Source organism: Grammomys surdaster, unplaced genomic scaffold (assembly GCF_004785775.1).
Source record: "Grammomys surdaster isolate TR1022 unplaced genomic scaffold, NIH_TR_1.0 189, whole genome shotgun sequence".
In the NCBI taxonomy this organism is placed as follows: domain Eukaryota; kingdom Metazoa; phylum Chordata; class Mammalia; order Rodentia; family Muridae; genus Grammomys; species Grammomys surdaster.
Genome location: NW_021604634.1, coordinates 572,904 through 592,809, shown reverse-complemented (window position 1 = coordinate 592,809; position 19,906 = coordinate 572,904). Strand labels below are relative to the sequence as shown.

Here is a 19,906-nt window from a genome sequence, read left to right as displayed (position 1 = left end):
TCTCTCTCTGCCTCTCTGTCTCTCTCTGCCTCTCTGTCTCTCTCTGCATCTCTGTCTCTCTGCATCTCTGTCTCTCTCTGGATCTCTCTCTGTGTCTCTGTCCTTCTCCCTTTGGTTCTTTCCCCGATATCTTATCTCTGACTCTATCCCCCTTTCTCTCCTTGTATCTCTTACTGTCTCTTTATTGCTGTCTCTCTTTTCGTCTCTCTGTTCCTACCTCTCTGACTTTTGCCCTTCCTTCTTTTTTCTCTGTCTTTTCCTATTTCTCCCTCCTCTCTCTGCCTCATCCCTCCTTCCCTGTCTCTCCATCTCCTACACCATTTCTTTCATCATCATATTAACTATAACATTCGATATTTATTTATTTATTTATTTATGGAAAAGTATCTTTCTCTTGCTGAATGGAAACAGTGCTTTCCCCAGGACTGAGGCCCAGCTTTCCATCCTTCATACTGTTTCCTGTCGTGGGCATGCAGAACTAAAGTACTGCCCGTCGCATGTGGATGGCGGTCGGGAGATGCATTCATTTAAAGGACATCTCTTGGGAGGTGTGGCGAGGAGGTGACTCTTACCTGAGTCCTAAGCCAGAGGTGCTGGCCTCCATAGGAGACCCTTGTGGTCTCTTCCTCAGCAAGCCACTTCCTGTCCCCTCCTTCTGCTTCCTGTTTCTCTGCTGTCAAGGCCAAGCTGGAAATGGGGTTCATGACCTTCAGTTCATAATGTTCCTGAGGCACCAGCCATGGACTCAGCTCCACTCACAGCTGCTTCTGGGTCCAGGTTGCCACCTCTCCCAAATCTAGGAGTTTGGCAAGCTGAGAGCTGACCAATCAGACAGGGAGCTGGCCATGTGTCAAAGGTGGGCTTGCAGCTCAGCAAATGCCTTGTGTACCCATCTGGAAGCTAGGAGAAGGCTCCGGGACTTTCCCCACACTTTGCTCCCCACATGGTCTGTGCAGACATGGATTTATTTCTCTGTATGCAGCCTGATGACCAGGCCTTGATTCATTCAGAGACCTCTGACAGATCATCTAATTGTGCTTCTGTATGTGCACAAACCTTGACTTGGTGTCTCCTGTTTGTGAAGAAGGGGAAATGGAGACTGAGTCCTACAGGCCCTGACTCCTCTCCTGGAGAATGTCGCCACACATAGCAGGTGGGATTGCATCCCTGTCTTCCTTGCCTTCTTACCCAGAAGTCCCTGTACCTACATTCAAAGTTTGTTTCCTCACTTGGGGGCTCCTATCTCCCCAGTCTCCTCAGAGATCCCTTTCTTCACAATGGATCTCAGTCAGGGCAGCTAGCCACTCACTGTGCGTGACCCGTAGAAGCTCCCATGCTACCTAAGCCAAGGTAACGTACTCACAAAGGCTCTCAGAATACCTCTGGACCTCAGACCAAGTCCAGGGAGCCTGTGTACTTATCGTTCGCTGTCTGCATATTGGTCTTGATTCTGAAGATGTGTTTAAAGTTCCTCAGATATCAAATTTAAGGGAGTAGGGAATGCTGAAATTACAGAACACTGTCAGTAGGCCTTCAGGAGAAATTCCACAAATGGAGGCAACACATAGATGACAGGGTGGCGATTACACCCGCTTAAGGAGATAGATGGATTGTGAAGCCTTACTCGCTCTCTGATTCTGAGCCTCAAGGAAGAAAGCAAGTGAGATGATCTGCTGCAGCCCTGACTTCACCCCTGCAGTATTTCCCACACTTCACCCCTGCACTGTTGCCTATATTGCGCCCACAGAGTGGCCCACAAACAGGTGCGGTTACTACCTATCAGTTACAGAACTAAAACCTCGTCCTGAGAGCTAGCTCAGTCAGTTAAGCGCTTGTGGAGAGGATCTGAGTTCAATTTCCAGTGCCCGCATAACACAGAGGCTCATGGAGATCCCTGTAATTCCAGCACCAGGGAGGCAGACAGACAGAGGGATGCCTGGAGCTCATTAGCCAGCCAGCCTGGATCGCTTGACAAGTTTTTCAGTCAATAAGGGACCCTGTCTCAAAATAAGTTGATGGCATTCAGGAATGATAGCTGAAATTGTCCTCTGGCCTCCGCATGTTGGTGTGCACACATGTTGATGTACACACACTCACACATACAGCCTTCTCAAACCTATTGTAGGCCTATGATCTGTTAGATCTCTGGCCCCTCTGGAAGCCAAGTGGAAGTAGTGAGACTAGTTTAGAAGTTCCACACCCAAAATCGAACAATGGGTGACAGGGAGGGCCATACTCACTGTCCCTGTGAGTCAGGATTAGGGCTAAGCTCTGGCTTTTGAACATGAAGGATCTGAGATCACAACAAAACAGCCATGCTAGATGAGTGGGTGGCCTTCCCAGAAGACCGTCTCCCTCTAGCCCCAGATCCCTGTTGGCATGGGGACAGGGGCTGTGATGAAGGTGGCTCTTGGGACTGGTTCTCTCCACGCAGGCTGATAAATCTAGAGCAATGGATGAGGAGTTTCCTCAGAGGAGGTATGGGAAGCTTTCAGGGCAAGTATGTCCCAGCCTAGGGCCCCCCATATGATTTCTCACTGGTCCCTGAGAATGGTGCTTAGACAAGGCTTGCCCTATAGGTGGGGCTGGCCCCAAAGACGCATGGTCTTTGGGAGCCAGGATCTTTCAGTGAGCCTGGTGCTGGGCAGTTGCTAGTGGCCTGCATTAGCACACAGAGTCAATTAGAGCAGGTGCACACCAGTCCTGTTGATTTGATTTAGGTCTGAGGAAGGCTCCAGTAATGTGCAATTACAAAGAATTTAATGGCCCTTTATACTGAATGCAACTTCCATGGCACCTAATATACTTTGATGAATTGCTCATTATGTGCTGTGTTGGAATAACCTCTGTAAAGATTAATAATTGGATAATCAATACAAAAATTCAATCTTGGGATTTTTTTTTCTCACCACTCCAGGGTCAATATGTGCTCAAGATCACAGGGTCTCCTTTGCCTGCTTGTTTCTGACTCTTTCTTCCCTCTCCTTGATTTCCAAGTTAGGAATCTCTGCTTTCTGTACAGGTCTCAGAATAATGAAGTGGGGACTGTGACAGATCACACTTGTCAGCAGTTGGTGGCTAGGCAGATCTGCCTTCCAAGTGGCTTCAGTAGGGCATGGAGGGCCACACAGGGTCCCTGAGTATAAAACCCCCACTGCTCACACAATGTGGGACTCGGGAGCAGGATCTGCATGCGCATCACTTGAATTCCCATTCTGGTGTCTGAGGATGACCCAGGCAAGCTATATCACCCCCACAGACTCAGAACAACCAGGCCCAGCTGCTGCCCTGAGGTGACCCATGTTCAGTAGAGGAGCTCAAGTGGCAGCCTCAGGTGGTCCCAGGGCTTGGGATCTCTGCATTCATTGTGTGTACCAGGCTCTAAAGCTGAGGGCTGGAGGGTAGCAATGTCCTGCTCAGCTTAGCCTCTGTACAGGGATTGAGACTGCCGGGGAAGCCAGCAGCCTCTTCAGCCTTCTCACTCACCCATCCTCCTTCCCAAATACCATCTGCTGCTACATCCTGAGAATCATCACGCATCCCCAAAACCTCACCCAAAACATCACCTTCAGCATCTCGATTTCAGTTTTTAAGAAACAAATTCATGGGGCCAGAGATGTGGCTCGGTTACAAAGCACTGGCCGCTCTTCCAGGTTCCTAACAACTACATGGCTGTTCATACTATAGACAACACCAATCTCAGGGGATCTGATACCTTCTTCTGACTTCTGTAGCTACTACATACACGTGGTATGGAGACACTTGCAGGCAAAACACTCATACGTATAAAATAAAAAGGAGAATGGAACAAATTCATAATCGCTTCCTGGGATTTGGGCAATATTTGGAATATTTTGAAAGTGGGGAAATGGAAAATATGTTTTCCTAGAGGGTGTACACTTGGTATCCCATGGAGCAGCAGAGGAGAAATGTGTTTAGGACATCTTGCTGAGACCTAAGGACACACACAGCTTCAGGCTCTCCTGGTCTCCTCTGTGGACAGTGTCAGGATTATAGATCAGCCAGAACCTGAGTGCTCTGACTCCCCTCATGCTTGTAGAAGGTATGGACGGAACAGAGTCCCCTATCCCAGGCTACAGCCACTGTGACCAACTGGGCTGCATGAGGGGTAGGGGACCTGTGGCTCTGAAAGGCTGAGGATGTCAGGCCATAGGGTGGTGCCAGGTCCTAGAAGTTACAGGCATGGTGCCCACATTGTTTTCACCTCATATAGGAAATGGGTCAGTTACATCAAGAGGAAGATTGAGAGGAAGGTATGTGTTGCCAATCAGAGTGTGTGTGTGTGTGTGTGTGTGTGTGTGTGTGTGTGTGTGTGTATGCACGCGTGCACACACACGTGCCAGAAGTCAACCTTAGGTATCATTTCTCAGGAGCTACCAACCTTATTGTTTGAGAGAGTCTCTCACAGGCCTAGGACTTTCTGGCTGGCCAGTGGACCCCAGGCATCCTCCTGTCTCTGGCTCTTCACCTCTTCATCTGTTGCACACCCTAGCATATGGCTATTTATGGGGTCCTGGGGTTTGAACTCAAGTCCTCATGCTTGCATGACAAGCACTTTACTGACATCTCCCTAGCACTCCGGTGCCTTCTTGGAGAGGTGCTTATCTTCAAATGGGAGTGGTCCCAGCAGACATAGGACAAGTAAGGTAGATTCCCCCACCCATCGCCCGCACTTCACTTCTGTCAGAGACAGATACACGCCTACTGCATCTGCCTGGCCAAAGGCCAAGGCTGCTGGGTTGTCAACATCAAATCCCAACGTCTTTCTCTGTACCTTTTCGTAAGCGACTCTTTGCTTACACAAAAGAAAGTGATCACACCTGACAGAATTATTGATAATTCTTAGGTAATCTGAGGTTCTAGTTCAAGGTCAAATGAAGCAGGCTCTCTCCCTCCCCCCCCCCGCCCCCCCCCTGTAAGCATAGGAAACAGGCAGCCTAGAGCTGTCTGCTTTGCTGAACGAGCAGACCTTCTAAAATCCAGCACCCGGCAGACACCTCACACTTAGCATTGCTGGGGACACTCAGCTGGGGTCTTCCCAAACTCCAGGTGGGATCCAGGCTACTGGAGTGCGGCTTCTGAATCTTGATGCAGCTACCTTGACTTATTCTCCCTCTGTATTTCAAAACAGCACCATGTGAATCCCACTGTTTCTTCCAATGTGCCGAGAAGGAAGGAGAGCCTGCCATTGTCTTTGCGCCAAGCCCCTGGCCCGTGCTGAACAGGCCAGAGCAATTTGGAGACGCCAAAGTGGAAATTCATACTGGTCGTTCTTCAGGGTCACAGGCTTTGGTTTCACTTAAACTTTTTTGTTTTCTTTTTCAATTCCATTAATTCTGTTGAACGGTAATTTCATAATTTGGGGAGATATGTTTTGTGTTTTCTAACAACTCAAGGAAAGCCCTGGAAAAAAAAAAGTACTTGCTGGTGGTTTAATGATGCTGTTGAGTAATTGCTGAATGGAATTTGGCACAGATAAAATAGCAGCACAGATGATATGGAAACATTCTCCAGCCTGCATCAGCTGGATGGCCAGGCCTGTGGAATCTCCCGCCACGTGGCCAGCCCCGCTGGAGTTTCCACACGGCTGTCTGCGTGCTCGGGAGTTTTCAGGCTAAATAGGGAAGCAGGCTACCTACGGTAGGAAAATCATTCCGTCTTAACGGCTGACAGTCCCATGTAGCAGCAGCGCCCGTCAGCGCGAGCCCGGCTCCAGGTGGAGGGTCATGTTTTATTAAAACCGTGACTTGTTGTCACTTGTCCTTCCTCTGTCCCTCTCTCCCCTTCCAAAAATAGCAAGCCCCGTGGCGGTGGCTTATTATGATTAAAAGATAAAAATAAGTGGAGGCTGAGATAGGCCGAGGAAAGACGAGCGTTTGCTTTTTAATGAAAGCTGAGAAGCTGTGCTACTTCTACTACTTCCCAAACCAAGTTTGAGAAAAACAGAAGGGAGGACCACATGCGGACATGCTAAAAGTGTGCGTTTTCCAAGCTGAGGTGGTCAGGACACACATCGATAACACGTGTCCCCTGCATGGTTCACAGACATGGCACAGACTCGGGCACTGGACAGTTGTGGGCATGCAGACTGCTGGACATGGGATGACGGCCGGTCCAAGTGTGCACTTGTGACGGAGTCTCCACCATAGACTCTCAAGAGCAGAGGTGCTCAACCTTCCCAATGCTGTGACCCTTTAATACAGTTCTTCACATTGTAGTGACCCCAAACCATACATTTATTTAGTCACTGCTTCATAACTGCAAGTTCGCTACTGTTAATAACTCATAGTGTAGAGATCTGATATGCAGGAGAGCTGATATTCAATCCCCAAAGGGATCTTGACCCACAGGTTGAGAACCACTGTTCTAGGAGGTTGTGTCTTCTTGAGAAATCTAAAAATTCTAAGAGCATGGACCCGAGCTACCCCTGGATGGCACCAGTATGCCGACAGTGGGATAAACATGTCTCCTCTTCCCGCTTCCTGCCCTCTGCCCTCTGAATCACATGGCCTTTTCTTACTTACCTCCTGTATAATACAGTACTCCATGTAAGACCAAAGTCTGTACACACAGTGTCTAGAAACATCAAGAAGTCTCCACCCAGCAGCTCGCTGAGAATACAGAGAGGCAAATACATGCATCATGCCCCCTGGAAATGAAAGTTAATGCAACGGAAATGTGTGTTCACTGAGAGTTTCAACCACCATAGTTACAGGCCTCTCTCATTCTAAGAACTGTTACATTGTTAAAGTTCAAGGCGGCCAATACAAGGCGCTTCTTAGAGGTTAGCATCAAACTCAGCTTTAGTTATTTCTGGTTCTGCTCACCTAAATCGCTCTCCTCTTAGGCTCCAGGTCTAAGTTTAGCTACAGGTTTTAGCTAAAGGTGCATTTTCTGGGAAGGTTAACGAATACTTTTTGTAATTATCTTTTAGTCATAGGAATGGGGGAGAATGCCCTTCCTGTTTGGTTTTACTCTTTACAGAGTTATTTTGGCTTCTCTTAAAAATAAAAATATTCTCAATGGCTTAAAGTCTGGGGAAAACATTCATTTTTCTGTCCCTCAGAGGAAAATGGAGTCGGCAAGTGACCATTGCTTTTGTGGTGCATGTTTATTTATGCAGTGTGTCAACCCATATGGGAAGGTCCATGGGACCCCCACATGGTCTAATGTGGGGTTCTGTAGAAAGGATGAAGAGGGAGCGCAGAGGAAAGCCCTCTATTCAGAAAAGAAGGTGCCTTCGTGCCTGCAGGCAGCACTTGGGTTTGTGCCCTGGGTTCCTGAGACTAGAGGGACAGCTCCTTTCCTTGTTGGAGCCAACTGCACTGCTGAGGGGGCGGGCTTTGTGTCATTAAGTGAGCAGTGTCTGTGTTAGCGGAGAAAAGTGTTTAGATACCACAGCCACAGCGGTTTGTTGTTGTTGTTGTTTGTTTGTTTTTTGAAAGCATAGCCATTATCTGTGTTTATTAAACATTTTAAATGTGAAAGTAACGGCATCACTTGGGCTGAAGGTGGTGAACCAGAATTCTAATTCTTGAAGTTTAAATCTAGTGTCTAAGAATGAGAATCAGGCATCTGAATATCAACAGAAATATTTTTTACCTGTCTGTCCCGGTTCCTCATTCCCCAGGCTGAGGGCTACCCCCTCCCCAGCACGGTGGTATTCAACTGGTCTCTTAACCTGTTTGGGTCACTGCTCAGCCCCAGATAGTCCCACCAAGAAAGAGAGACAAATGGAACATGTGGGCATGTGGGAGACCGGGTAGAGGCGGCTCAGCTCTGCCAAACCACCATTTTCCCAGCTTGCCAGATCTCATGGCTGCATCTGACAAAAAAGAGGCTTACAAAGCTAACCTTAGCACTGACCTGAAAACCAAGCACGGATATGTGCTCTGATAACCAAGACACACATGTTCACGGCAAGGAATGTGGAGGATAGCATACCCAAGTCCAAGGGGAAGGTGCACGACCTTTGGGTGGCCATTTTGAGCCCTGTGCACAGGTTTGGCTGTGGAGTGCGGCTCTGTTCTGCTTTGCATTCGATTCAGACCTCGTGACTTCCAATCCACTGCCGGGGCTTTTCTGCCTCCCCCCCACCCCCCGACAGTCAGCGACTGGAAAATTCACCAGAGAACACTAGCACCCTGTGACTGTCACAGCCGAGGACTTGGATGAGTACAGTGGGCATGCACCACCATTTTGTCCTGGAAACCACTTCTATTCCCTAAGGGAGTCACAGTCACTCATCCTATGACAGACTGGGAGCTCACACACCCATGGGCTGCTTCCCACCTGTCCTGCCTTCCCTCTCCACTTGAGGACCAGTCAGTCTGACCACCAGGGTTTGTCTTCAGAGTAAGATTCATAGTGACATAGGACTCCTGCGAGCCACACAAGATGAACCTCATGAGTTGATCATCCCAGACGTGGTGGGCACTTGGGGACATTAGGTGAGTTAGTGGGGAGGCGAGGCTAGGTACTCTTAGTGGAAGCAGGCAGCTATCATTCCTGATTGGAAACGTTCACTCAGGGCCCATTTCTTTCTCCATTTAATGACGGATGGACATAAAAAAAAAAAAAAACCGAGAGAGCCTGCTGCCAGCTGCCGCCTTCACTGCCTCACCTCCCAACGCCAGATTCCCAGGCCCAGGGTAGGTTTTCTAAAGAAAGGTCTTCCCACAGACTACTCACATTTGAGTGAGGCCCCACCTAGTCTGTAGGTGCTCCCAGGAAATATGTGGAAGGATTGTGCCTTCTGCAAACAGTGCCGGGGTATTTTCTTACAGGCATATGGTGGGTTTAAGCTATCACCTTCTTCCTAGGGTTTCTTCGTACCCCTGTTCTGGTCACAGGACATCCTGCATCTTGGTGACAAGCTGGACTTCAGATCTCAGGCTTTCCCCTGGGACAGTTACTTTCTGCTGCAGCTCACAGCAGGCTCGTTGCTACTCTCTGCGGTGGGACTCCACCATGGTCAGTTTGCAGGAGTGTCGATAAGGTGTGAGGAGGGAGTGGATTGAGTCCTCAAAGGGCAGGACTGGAGAATGTCAAATTTTACAATGAGGCAGGAAGCAGAGGTGTTCCCACTGAGAAACGGTGGGGTCCCATGCAGTGGGAGCCTTCTTTTAAAGCTTCCCTCATCATCGCTTCCTGACTGTTCACACCAAGGAGTTACCCTCCAGACTTGACTCCTCCACACTGCAGCATCCTGAATGAAGTTTATCAGAGAGGATGCCAGCAACATCTTCTCCCCAGCACCAATTTAACTACCTGCATCTCTGGGGTGTATTTGTTCGCTGGCTGTCTGCCCAATAGAATCAAGATACCGACTCTAGGACTGTGTGACAGCTCAGGCTTCATGTGGTTCTTTGATTGCTTACCTCAGTCTGCCCACCTTTGACTTAAGAGCAGGACAGCTGACTGAAACAAACCAACGACCCAGCTCTTTAGCCCATCAGAGCCTGGTGCTCACTGTGAACTGGCAATGGGGCACAGCGGACACTCGGGGCACAGCAGATGCTTGGTGCTTTGTTCCAGTTTAAGAGATGCAGTTGTCAGGGAAAGAAGGTGACTATAAGCCTTGCCTCAGAGACCGGAACTCTGTGCCCTGGGGAGCTCTGCAAGTTAAAACCTTGAAGATTGGGGAGGAGTGAGAGAGGGTTGGGAGGGTGGAACTGGCACAAGAGCTCAGAAACCTGTACTCCTTTGCTCTTTATCACTTTCTCAGCAGGCCCTGAGCAACCACTCTAGGCTTTTCCTGAGTTTCCTGGTGCAATGTATTTTTAAAATTCTCACCTAACCCTGTAGACTCTGCAGTGGGGACACAGGCAGTAGGAGAGGAGAGAGCTGGTGGGACTCCGCAAGGTATGGGAGGCATAGACCCAGACCCAGCTCCAGAGGCCACAGCATCCTCACTGGCAGCTGGAGAACAAAGGTCAACAATTACCAGTTGACCTTCTTTGGAGTCTCTCTATAACAGAACTGGTTACTTCAGTATCTGCCTTGTCCCCCTATGATTGCTGCAAAGACCCCCTCCCCAGTACAGACAAGAACTTGGACCTCACAAAAGGTGAATAAATGGCAGCCAAAAAGCATTGCTCATTCCTCCAACTTAGGCCCTCCATCAATTCTAGAAACCAGGAGTTCATAAAATGTCAAGAGACTTTACCTAAAAGCTTTCTCCTTTAGAGGCCAAGCTAGAGGCAACAATGTGTCTGCTCTTGTGAACACTGGCTTACAGTCTTCTCAGCACTTACACAAAAACCCACAGATAACCAAAGATCTGGCTCTCTTGGGCACCTGAGATTGCTCTATAATAAAAAAGAAGACAGTAGCTGTGCCCAAGGGCAGTAGTCTCCCCGGGAGGACTCTGCCTCACTTGGGGAGGACTTTCTGCCTTGCAGGTGATTTGCACAGCTTGTAAGTGGCTACCCAAGAAGCCTCTGTGCAAGGCATAGAACTTCATGAAGATTTACAGGCACTACCAGCACAGGTAGAGAGCGACGCTCGTACTAGCAACTCTTTAGTTTTGATACTTGAAAAAAAAATTGCTGACTTTCCATTTCACTCAATTCCAGGCATGCACACAGGGGAGGGTTTGAGCGTGGGTGTGTAGATGTGATTCGTAGGGACACACACAGCCTGTGGGCACATCCCAGGTTATGGTACCAATTCAAAGTGCCACACGCATACTTTAGAGGGAGAAAAAAACCAATAGTTTCCACCTTAGGAGCATTTTAGAGAAAAATCAAATATAAGGGAAAAAACCTTCTTACTTATTAAATTGAATTGTGGTCTAACAGTTTGCCACATCCTGTTAAGGGACATCTGACTAAGTGAGCAGAGGTTCCTCTTTCAGGCGAGTCGTAAGGGTCACATGTCACCTGCAGTTCAAAACACCTCTATAAAGAGAAGCCTTCGTGTCAGTGGAAAAGCTGAATAAGAAGATGGAAATTATCAGTGGAGAGAAGACACGGTGGGAACTCGTGGGTGTCATGGCCACAGCTGTATCAGAGAGAAAGCCAGCCCAGAGGAACCAGCAGAGCTAGGGATATGTGGGCTGACAGGGACCCGGGGTGGTGACCTCATGGAAAAGAAAGTGGTGGCAGGGGAAGAATGTGGGGGTCAGTAGTTGGTCAGGGTAAGAATGTGGGGGGGGCTCAGTCACTGGTCAGCCATCTGTTAACTACACCACCTCAGCATCCCTTACCCACCTATAAAATGGAAGTACAGGTGACTTCACAGACATGTTCTATAAATAGTTGGGTGGTATTTCACGGTTGCAGCACTATCTCTTCCGGCAGTGTGGAATGCCATTAGAAAGCAGGTGTCCATCTTCAATGTTCCACTCAGTTCCATAGGCAGCTTTGGGGAACATCTTACACTGAAGGATGTTTGTGTTTGTGACACGTCACGATCCTAACTGGACACTGCAAGTCAGGGAAACAGTGGGATGTACTTCTAGCCACAAGCGTTGGGGTAGAAAAGCTATAGTCAGTGACCTGAACCCATACAACAGGTGCACAGCAACACGGGGGAGCTCTCCTGAGAACTCAGTGCTTAGCCCCAAACAAGAAAGCCCAGTAGACATTTGCTGGCTTACTGCTGCCTCCAGCTGGGGACCTGTTTGGCTGAGACCACTGAGTAATTCCCCATCTCTCAGTAGGGCTCTCCCTTTGAGGCTCAGGTGCCCCAGTGGGCAGCAGGGGGAAGCCCACACCTCATGTTTCTTCCTCTTTTACCTTTAAAGCATTTTTTGTGGTCTTTTCAGGCCCATGAGCAACTAGAAGCTTCTCAGCTGCTCTGCTCCATGTCTGACCATCCGTCACCCTCATCCCTCAGAACTCCATCCATCATGGTTGCTCTTCGGACCTTGTTTTTGACCCCTTGTTAACACTCCTCAAACATCTCTCATGGGCCACCATCACCTACCTCAGGCCACACAGTTACTCCTCAGACTTCCCTCCTTCAATTGTTGGATCCACCAGGATTCTCTCTTAAATTGTCTTTATTCCTCCGAGCTCCTTGTGTCTTATATCTTAGTGTTTCTCGGACTGCCCTTCTCTCATCAGCAACATTTCTCCTCAGTCCTCCTTGTGTGTGTGTGTGTGGGGGGGGCGGGTCAGACAGAGACAGAGAGATAGACAGAGAGAGACAGAGAGACAGAGACAAAGATGTATATGTGTCTGTGTGTGTGAGAGAGAGACAGAGAAAGACAGAAACAGAGAAACAGAAACAAAATATATATGTATGTGTCAAAGAGACAGAGAGACAGAAAGAAACAAAGTGTGTGTGTGTCTGTGTGTGTGTCTGTGTGTGTGTCTGTGTGTGTTTGTGTGTGTGCCTATGGCATGTGTGGAGGCCAGAGGAATATTGGGGTATCCCTCCTTATCCCCACCTCCCTCCCATGAAATAGGGTCCCACTGAACCTGACCTAGGCTGGCAGCCGGCCAGCCCCTGTGATCTTCCTGACCCTGTACCTCACACTGCTGGGGTTACAGGGGTGCAGCCACACCTGGCTCTTTCTCATGAGTGTGCTATGCTGGGGACTTGAACTGGAGTCTTCACACTTGAGCAGTAAGCACTCTTCCTCCCTGAGACTTGTCTTCAGCCCCCTGCCATCCTACCTTGTCTTTCCTCATGCCTTCCTGGCTCTCCTCCTCACCACTGTTGCTCCTCAGATCCCTCCATTCTTGTCACTACCCTCAGGCTTGCCTCGTTCATCTCAACCTTTCTCTTCACATCTCCTCTCATTACTGTTCTTCAGACTCCTCGTCACCATTAAGCACCACTAACGGGAGGAGCAGTCTGTTCTTCCATCTATGCTACCACTTAATGAGCAACACAATGCCGGTTCTCTCCGCGTAATATGTTTGAAGGATGCCTGGCTTCTTGCACAGAGTCCAGTTAAAACGTATCTGGAGCCCATGATATGTTTCTCCCTCACTTCTGCCTCTGAACAGTGGTTCTTCTCCTAATCTTGGCATTTCATACTCTACAGACATCTTTCCCAACCCCACATGTCCACCCGCCCCCGCCCCCAGCTCGGAAACAGTCACCAGTTCAGAGCCCCAGGTGAGGGTACTTGTCCTAACCCTCCCCCACCTGGGAACCCAGTCTGGACAATGACCACCCAGAGCCCTAATGCACTCAAGGCTTGGGGACAGTGTGAGACAAATGGGACTCCCTGGCAGTCAGACGAAGCTGTCTGTCACCGGAACAAAGATGGGTGTGGCACAGTGGAGGCTGCTGTGGCTTGTCTCCACCTCCACACAGAGAGCAGAGAGCCTCTGCACATAGTTCTGAGCTTCATCAAGTATCCAAGTTCTTCTAACTTGGCCCCAAGATATCGTAATTTCAGGCAAGCCTTTTTTTTTTTTTTTCACTGTTAAAAATGAAAAAGAAACTCTAAAGAAATGAAATCCGTGGTCTTTCTTGGTCAACTGTTCTTTGATTGGACTCTGAAGAAGTAGAGTATAAATTAGGCAGGAGCCCCTTGCAGGAGAGCTGCCCTAGTGGAAGGGGAAGAGAAGCTAATCGCCTCTTAATTCCGGGTACCCCTGACTTACGCTGGGGAGCCAAACACGAGCTCAGCCTGAAGAGGCTGGTAAGACCAGTAAGAAAAGCTGTGTGGACTCAGGAAGGACTTAGGAGAGACCTGTGACAGTGGCTTGTACTTCATAGCGCAGACAGCCCTTGGTCCTCCTGGGGTCTCTACTGCCTACCTGCTTCTCAGGGCTGTGCAGCCGCCCTGCACCCACACTCCAGTATCATGGAAAATGCTGGTAGCTAAGGAGCTCCCAGGGCGCACTCCAGGGACAAGTTGAGTCCTGATTGCTGGTCCCAGACCAGCCTGTGAGCACCTGGGCCTTGTTATTCCTCATTAGTGGCTGAGAAGTCACAGGGCCAGAGGGAGCGTGCCTACCTTCTGGTATTTTCCACACCGAAGGGTGGGCCCTCTCAACAGTGTGCTTGGTGCTGTGGTCAAGGATCAATCCTGAAGCTCCTCAAAGGGGCCCAGGAGTGCCTGCCACCCCTCCCCACCCCCAAAAAGCTGACCAGGAAGCAGCCATGGTTCTTATTTGTAAGTGTGACTTTTGAGGGAGCAGTCTCAGGAACAGCAAACCCACCAGGGAGTCCTGGAGTGGCAGTGGCCCTGGTATAGGGAGCCTCATGGTTGTTAAGTCTCTTGCCAAGCAGCCCCTTTGGGGCGAGCTGAGCTCTGTGTGCGCCAGGCTTCCTTCTGCTATCAGTTCTCATGACACAATTCCTGGTTTCCCCAACTGCGTTTTATTATTGTTATGCTTAAAACTATTGCTGAGGAAGGGGTGTTGAAAGGCAGCTTAGGGAAGGGAGTGGTGATGAAACGCACGCCCCCTGATGGCTCCAGGAAGCATCCTCAGACAGGCTGGGGCCTCCGAGGGTGAGCTCCAGGGGCTTATCTAGGTACAGGCGGGGGCTCCAGCCCATGGGGAAGGGAAGCCCAGGCAGTTCCGTGACGTCAGTGTGGGTGCCCTGCCTTCAAACTCTGTTAGAAAAATGGGACGTGGTGACAGCCGCCCAGTGACATTTCCTATCTCAGTGTGGATCAGGTGGCTGGGCAGAGAGAGACAGGGTGGAAAGGGAGGGATGTTGTGCTGTTTGCTGGCGATGGCCTTCCTTAGCTTCTCTCATTTCCTGTCCATCTGCCAAAAATCACACACTGATAGTGGCCATCACTGGCTTGTGGGGGCCAGTGTGATTTGACCTGCTTCAGAAAAACAAATGAAGTGCCCCAAACAAAGGGAGGCCCATGGCCATAGTAGGTCCCACTACGCTTTGTCTCCTCCATTGAGCATGTTCTAGGAGATGTTATGGTGTGTCACTGTTTTGTTTTACAAACTTAGGAAACATCCTGGTGTTGACTCCTGTCCTGGAGATAGCGTTCTGCGGCATCTAAGCGTCACAGACGAAATATAACACATTAGAAATGTGTGGTTGTTGGCATCCCTGCTATTGGAGGTTGGCAGTAAGGCACCATTTCCCTAATACTCTCCTCTCGTTTTCTTGCAGTAAATGAGATCATACGTAACGACCTCTCCAGCACGATCCCCCACTCCTAATTCAGCACATCGGCGCTGGCAGAAACTGTGAGGAGTTGGCTCAGCGCAGACAACCGCGCTTCAGCAAGCGAGACTTTGATGAGATAAACTGGACCCACATCTGGTACCACTCAGAAATCCCAACTTACTGAACGAACGCTAGGAGCTTATGTCTGAAGAAGTAGCTCTCCAACAGGGACGGAGGAGCAGGAGAGGGGCCCACTGCATCTCCAGAAAAAAAACACCATCTCAAGGAAAGGGAAGGGCTGGCCAGTGAGGCCAGGGGCAGATGCTGGCCCACAGTGTCGCAGACTAGCCCCAAGCCTGACCCTCCTGCCCACTGGATTAAAACACTGGAAGTGCCTTATTTAGTCTGACCACCACACCAGGGCATATGGAAGTGAGCATTGAATTTCCTACCATGAGAGTATTTGTGGGAGCCAAAAGCTATTAAAGAATACTTCCTTAGGAGGCTTTATCCTTTGTATTAATTGATAGGATTCTAATGAGGTACAGCCTCCTACTTATCTCTAACCTTTCTGGCTGCCCTACACAACTTGCCTGCCTTATCCAGTGCGTTTTAGAGGTCTTCCAGCCCGTCTTTCATAATCAGCCCTCTCCTCTGTGTGACTGAAACCGCAGGTTTGTTAATAATAGCATGCTGGGATTCTTGTTCTTAATCCAGCTTTGAACATAGTGAAGGAAGTTGAACAGCACAAGACAGTCCTGGACAGAACAAAACCTGCCTGCTACAGGACAGAGCTTGTGTTTGCATGCGTGTACATATAGGCAGATATTTATGTATAGATATCCAAGGACGGAGATGGCAGTGGCCAGTCTGTGCCCAGCAGGGGCTTCCATGTTAGCAATAACCAGTATCCACCTTGAGAATGGACCTCAGAGTCCAGACCCAACTTTCGATCACCTTCCATCAGGGTCTGTCACCTCTGTACAGGCAAGTGGCCTTTTCTTGTCTTGTGCAGTTACTGAGCACTCTAAGAGCTGTGCTCAAATGCCCATCGGCTACCAACTGACAAAATCTGAAAGTGGTTGTAAATAACCATTACAAAAGGAGTGTAATATATTTGTTCAATTATTAGATTATTATTTCACAGAAGCCTTATAGCTCTCTGCTTCATCTAAGAAAATAATTACCAAAAACAATGTTTCTAAATGCAGTCTGTGGATCGTGTGTTTTCAGATTAGTTACTGGTAACAGATAGGCTGGTGTCGGCTTTGTGTAATTAGCTGCTTATTACAGTTACTAGCAGTGACCTATTATTTCTTATAACCAAAAAAGCATGGTTTAATTAAAACATGTTTAATGATTGTGCCTTAGGAGTTAATGCCCCCTTATGGAACATGCCTGAATTGCACCTGTGGGTGGAAGTTTTAAGTTACTCACAGACAGACGGACTCATGACAGGAAAAGCTCTCTCACAGGAAGATGCATCTTCAAAATGTCCGTCTGTACGATGGTGGCTTACCTTTTCCAACTCACAGAAACAAACAAATGTCTGAAAGCCATATTGAACGTTTTCACACGACTGTGAAGAGCTGACGAGTGCCGCCATGTACACACATAGCTCCAGGCCGCCTGCAGGCTGCCTCCCGCCTGCCTCTAGTACGTACCCTGTGTTTCTTAGCATCATGGAGTTGCATGAACCATTCTTAGTAGACTGTCATATGAAAGCAAGCGTTTGATATTTGTGTTGGCTATCTTTGTAGTTAGGAGATGGATCCAATAAAGCAGTATTTTTTTTCTTTTTTTCTTTTTTTCTTTTTTTCTCTTTTTGCTGGACAGTCTGTGTGAGCGTCGTTGTGGGTCACTCTGCTACACTGTGATCGAACGTAGGGATCTGTAACCAAGTGTTTTGCAACATGGGTCTGGCTGTTTCTGTGTCATCTAAACACAGGAAGAAGTGTGTCTTGCCCTTCCTGAGAGAGAGTAGGTGTTTAGTGGTGTTCTCGGAGCATTGTAAACAAAGCACTACAAAAATGCTCATCCAGGCTAGGTGGGGAAAGAACTTCTGCTTACGCCAAAATACTTTCACTCAGAGAGAGATTCTGGGTGAGGCTCTGACCACCCACATGTTCTCATGTTGCTTTAGTAAGAGAGTGTGTGGGCTTCAGATGACATAGCCAAGGCCTTCCCTCTCCACTTGCTACACCACTACTCTTCTCTTCCCCACACGGACCCCTCTTTAAGCCCTGGTAAGTAACTCTATTGAGATTCTCACAGATCACAGAGACATGAGACTGCTTAAATTAGTGTTACCAACCTTAAGTGTCTCCACAACAATATTCTTCCTCCAGGACTCCAATGCCTAAATCCTTGCATCCTTTACTAAGAGGTTTACAGAGTGACTTATAGTACTCAAGTAATTAAAGTAACGCATATATGTTCACCTGCCAGGATGCTACCTTGAGGTTATTTGAAGTAAGCTTTGCCACAAGCTCACAGGGCCTGCCCAGCAGAGGGCTATGTGGGAGGAGATGGACAGCTTATTATATTCAGAGCTTTTGATCTGTGGGTGAATGGTGAGGCTCAGGTCTAGGATTCTGGGTCTAAGGGAGCAACAGACTTGTGTGTGTGCAGAACAACTCTGAAGCTACCTGTTCCCCTGCTGTTCTGGGGACTGGCCCAGTTGGGCTTTGAGGATAGTGGCTTTGTGCAAGGTAGACGGTGCTGGGAGCTGACCTGACCAGCATGTGCTTTCTAAGTTCCCGTTTCCCCCAATCCCAGTAGTAAAATGTTATATCTCTCCAAATGCACATAAATTTATAAAATTATGGATGAATTCTGCCCTGGAATCTGGGATTCTATAAATTACACTATTAGGTTTTGAACCTTTTAGGTTTATTTTGGTCAATGAGAAAATGTTGAGGAATTTCTTGATTCACTTGTAGCCAGCAGGTTGAGCATGTCAGCAGGAACATGCTAGGGCAGTTGTCTGTGTCCCTCTTAACTCCCAGAGCAAACCTGCCATTCTTGGGGGGAGGGGAGAGCCAGGAGAGGGCTCAGTTTACCTGGGACTACTAGGCCCTCAGAAGCATGTCATGCTCTGCTGGATGCTGGCTTCTCACAGTGTCTTTCCTCAGTGACCAAAATCACCCAGGAGCCTTAAGGACAGGTAGATTTCCTTAGACTTATAGAATATGAGAAAGAAATACAGCAGCACAGAACAACCCCATATCTGCCTCGTTTCTGACCTGAGACTTTGCGATAAAGACTCAGTTAAGTATACAATTTGTCCTCGTGATCAAGTGCATACTGAGCAAATGTCCGGATATCTGGGGTCCAGCTGCCTGCCCTGGAGTCTTCCGACCTGAGTAGCCAAGGTTGATTGACAGTACAGTTCACCATCTCCTGCTGATGAACAAGGCCATCCTGAGGCTTCTGACCTCACCTGTGAGTACAGCCCCAAACCTCCTGCTTACCTTTGTGACTATAACTGAACAGGCTTTTTTCAGTGCCAATAAAGTGTTTGTAAATGTGTTCCCCATAGAGGGCATAAACTGTATTTGGGAGTGTCTATATACTAGGAGATCTTCAGGGAGGAAGCTGAGGCAGAGGTAAAGAACTCATTTATAGAAGTCTTTCATCGGTCTTTCTGTGTATGTGTGTTTGTGTATGTGTATGCACATGCATGAGTGTAGAGGTCAGATGATAACCTTGGGTATTGTTCTTCAGGAGCCCAGGAGCAGTTCACCTTGTTCTTTTGAGACGGGGTCTCATTTACTTGGCTCTTACCAATCATGTTACACTGTCCACAAGTTCTGGGAACCCACCATCTCTACCCACCAGGGTTGGGATTCCAACTGTGTACTAATGTGCCTGTTTTGTTTAAATATGGGTTCTGGGGATCAAATCCAGCTCCCCATACTTACAAGGTGAGAACCTTACTGTCTGAGCCTTGGTTTTGGAATTCACAGAAGGTGGAGATAGCCATTTCTTTTAGTGTGAAGCACTGCAGCATTTGTGTGTGTGTGCACGCACGTGTGTGTGTGTGTGTGTGTGTGTGTGTGTGTGTGTGTCTGTGTGTGTGTTCACAGGACATGTGCCCCCTATGTACAGTTCCAAAATTTCCTCAATATCCCCAAAGCAAAGTCTGCACTTGTTACTTGTTCCTGGGCCCCTACATAAAGATACTTAGCTCTGTCCTCAGTAAATTTTGTCTTGGGACTGTTGACATAAATGGGCTTATACCACATTGTCCTGTGAACCTGGCTCATCTCTGTGGCAGGGATACAAGGTATTGCCTGTCAGTGTGTTGTACCCACGCTCATGGAGCCACACAACCTGCACTGTACATCCTCCAATGCCACTTTCTCATTCCCCACAGGCAGGCTTGACTGCTTTTCACCTCCAGCTTCTGTGAGCACTGCTATCATGAATGCTCACACATGTGAGCACTGCTACTGTGAATAGTCACACATGCGTATTCTCAGTTCTGGGGCAGACACTGAGGAGGAGAGCCCCTGGCCGTATGGCAACTGAATGCAAGTTTACAGGACTCTTTAAATCATCCATCCCTGAGACAGACTCGGCTCACTAACCTAATTTGGAATTACACATGTGAAGCACATCATATTTATAATTCTTTATGCCAAAAAAATTAAGTTAGGCCAAAGATGACTGAATGTTTGCTTAGACGGAAGCTGAAAGCAGGCCCTTAGCCTGCCTGGGAGGACTCTCAGCAGAGCTGGCCCATCTAGGGATTCTGCCGGGAAGCTGGGACCACAGAGCTACGTGAGTCACTCGTATGGTGCCAGCTGAACCCCTGGTGACACTCCTACTTCAT

General features: G+C 48.5%; 1 protein-coding gene across 4 annotated transcripts in view; it reads left to right on the top strand.

Moving 5' to 3' along the window:
* The window catches only part of Nfatc1 (nuclear factor of activated T cells 1), a 105,768-nt gene extending 88,898 nt beyond the window's left edge, over positions 1 to 16,870 (top strand). For all 4 annotated transcript variants that reach the window (XM_028768976.1, XM_028768974.1, XM_028768977.1 and 1 more), the window contains exon 10: positions 15,073 to 16,870. In XM_028768976.1, the coding sequence (XP_028624809.1) occupies positions 15,073 to 15,075 (3 nt within the window). In that variant the 3' untranslated portion in view covers positions 15,076 to 16,870. The remainder of the gene's footprint in view (positions 1 to 15,072) is intronic.
* Positions 16,871 to 19,906: the final 3,036 nt, after the last annotated feature.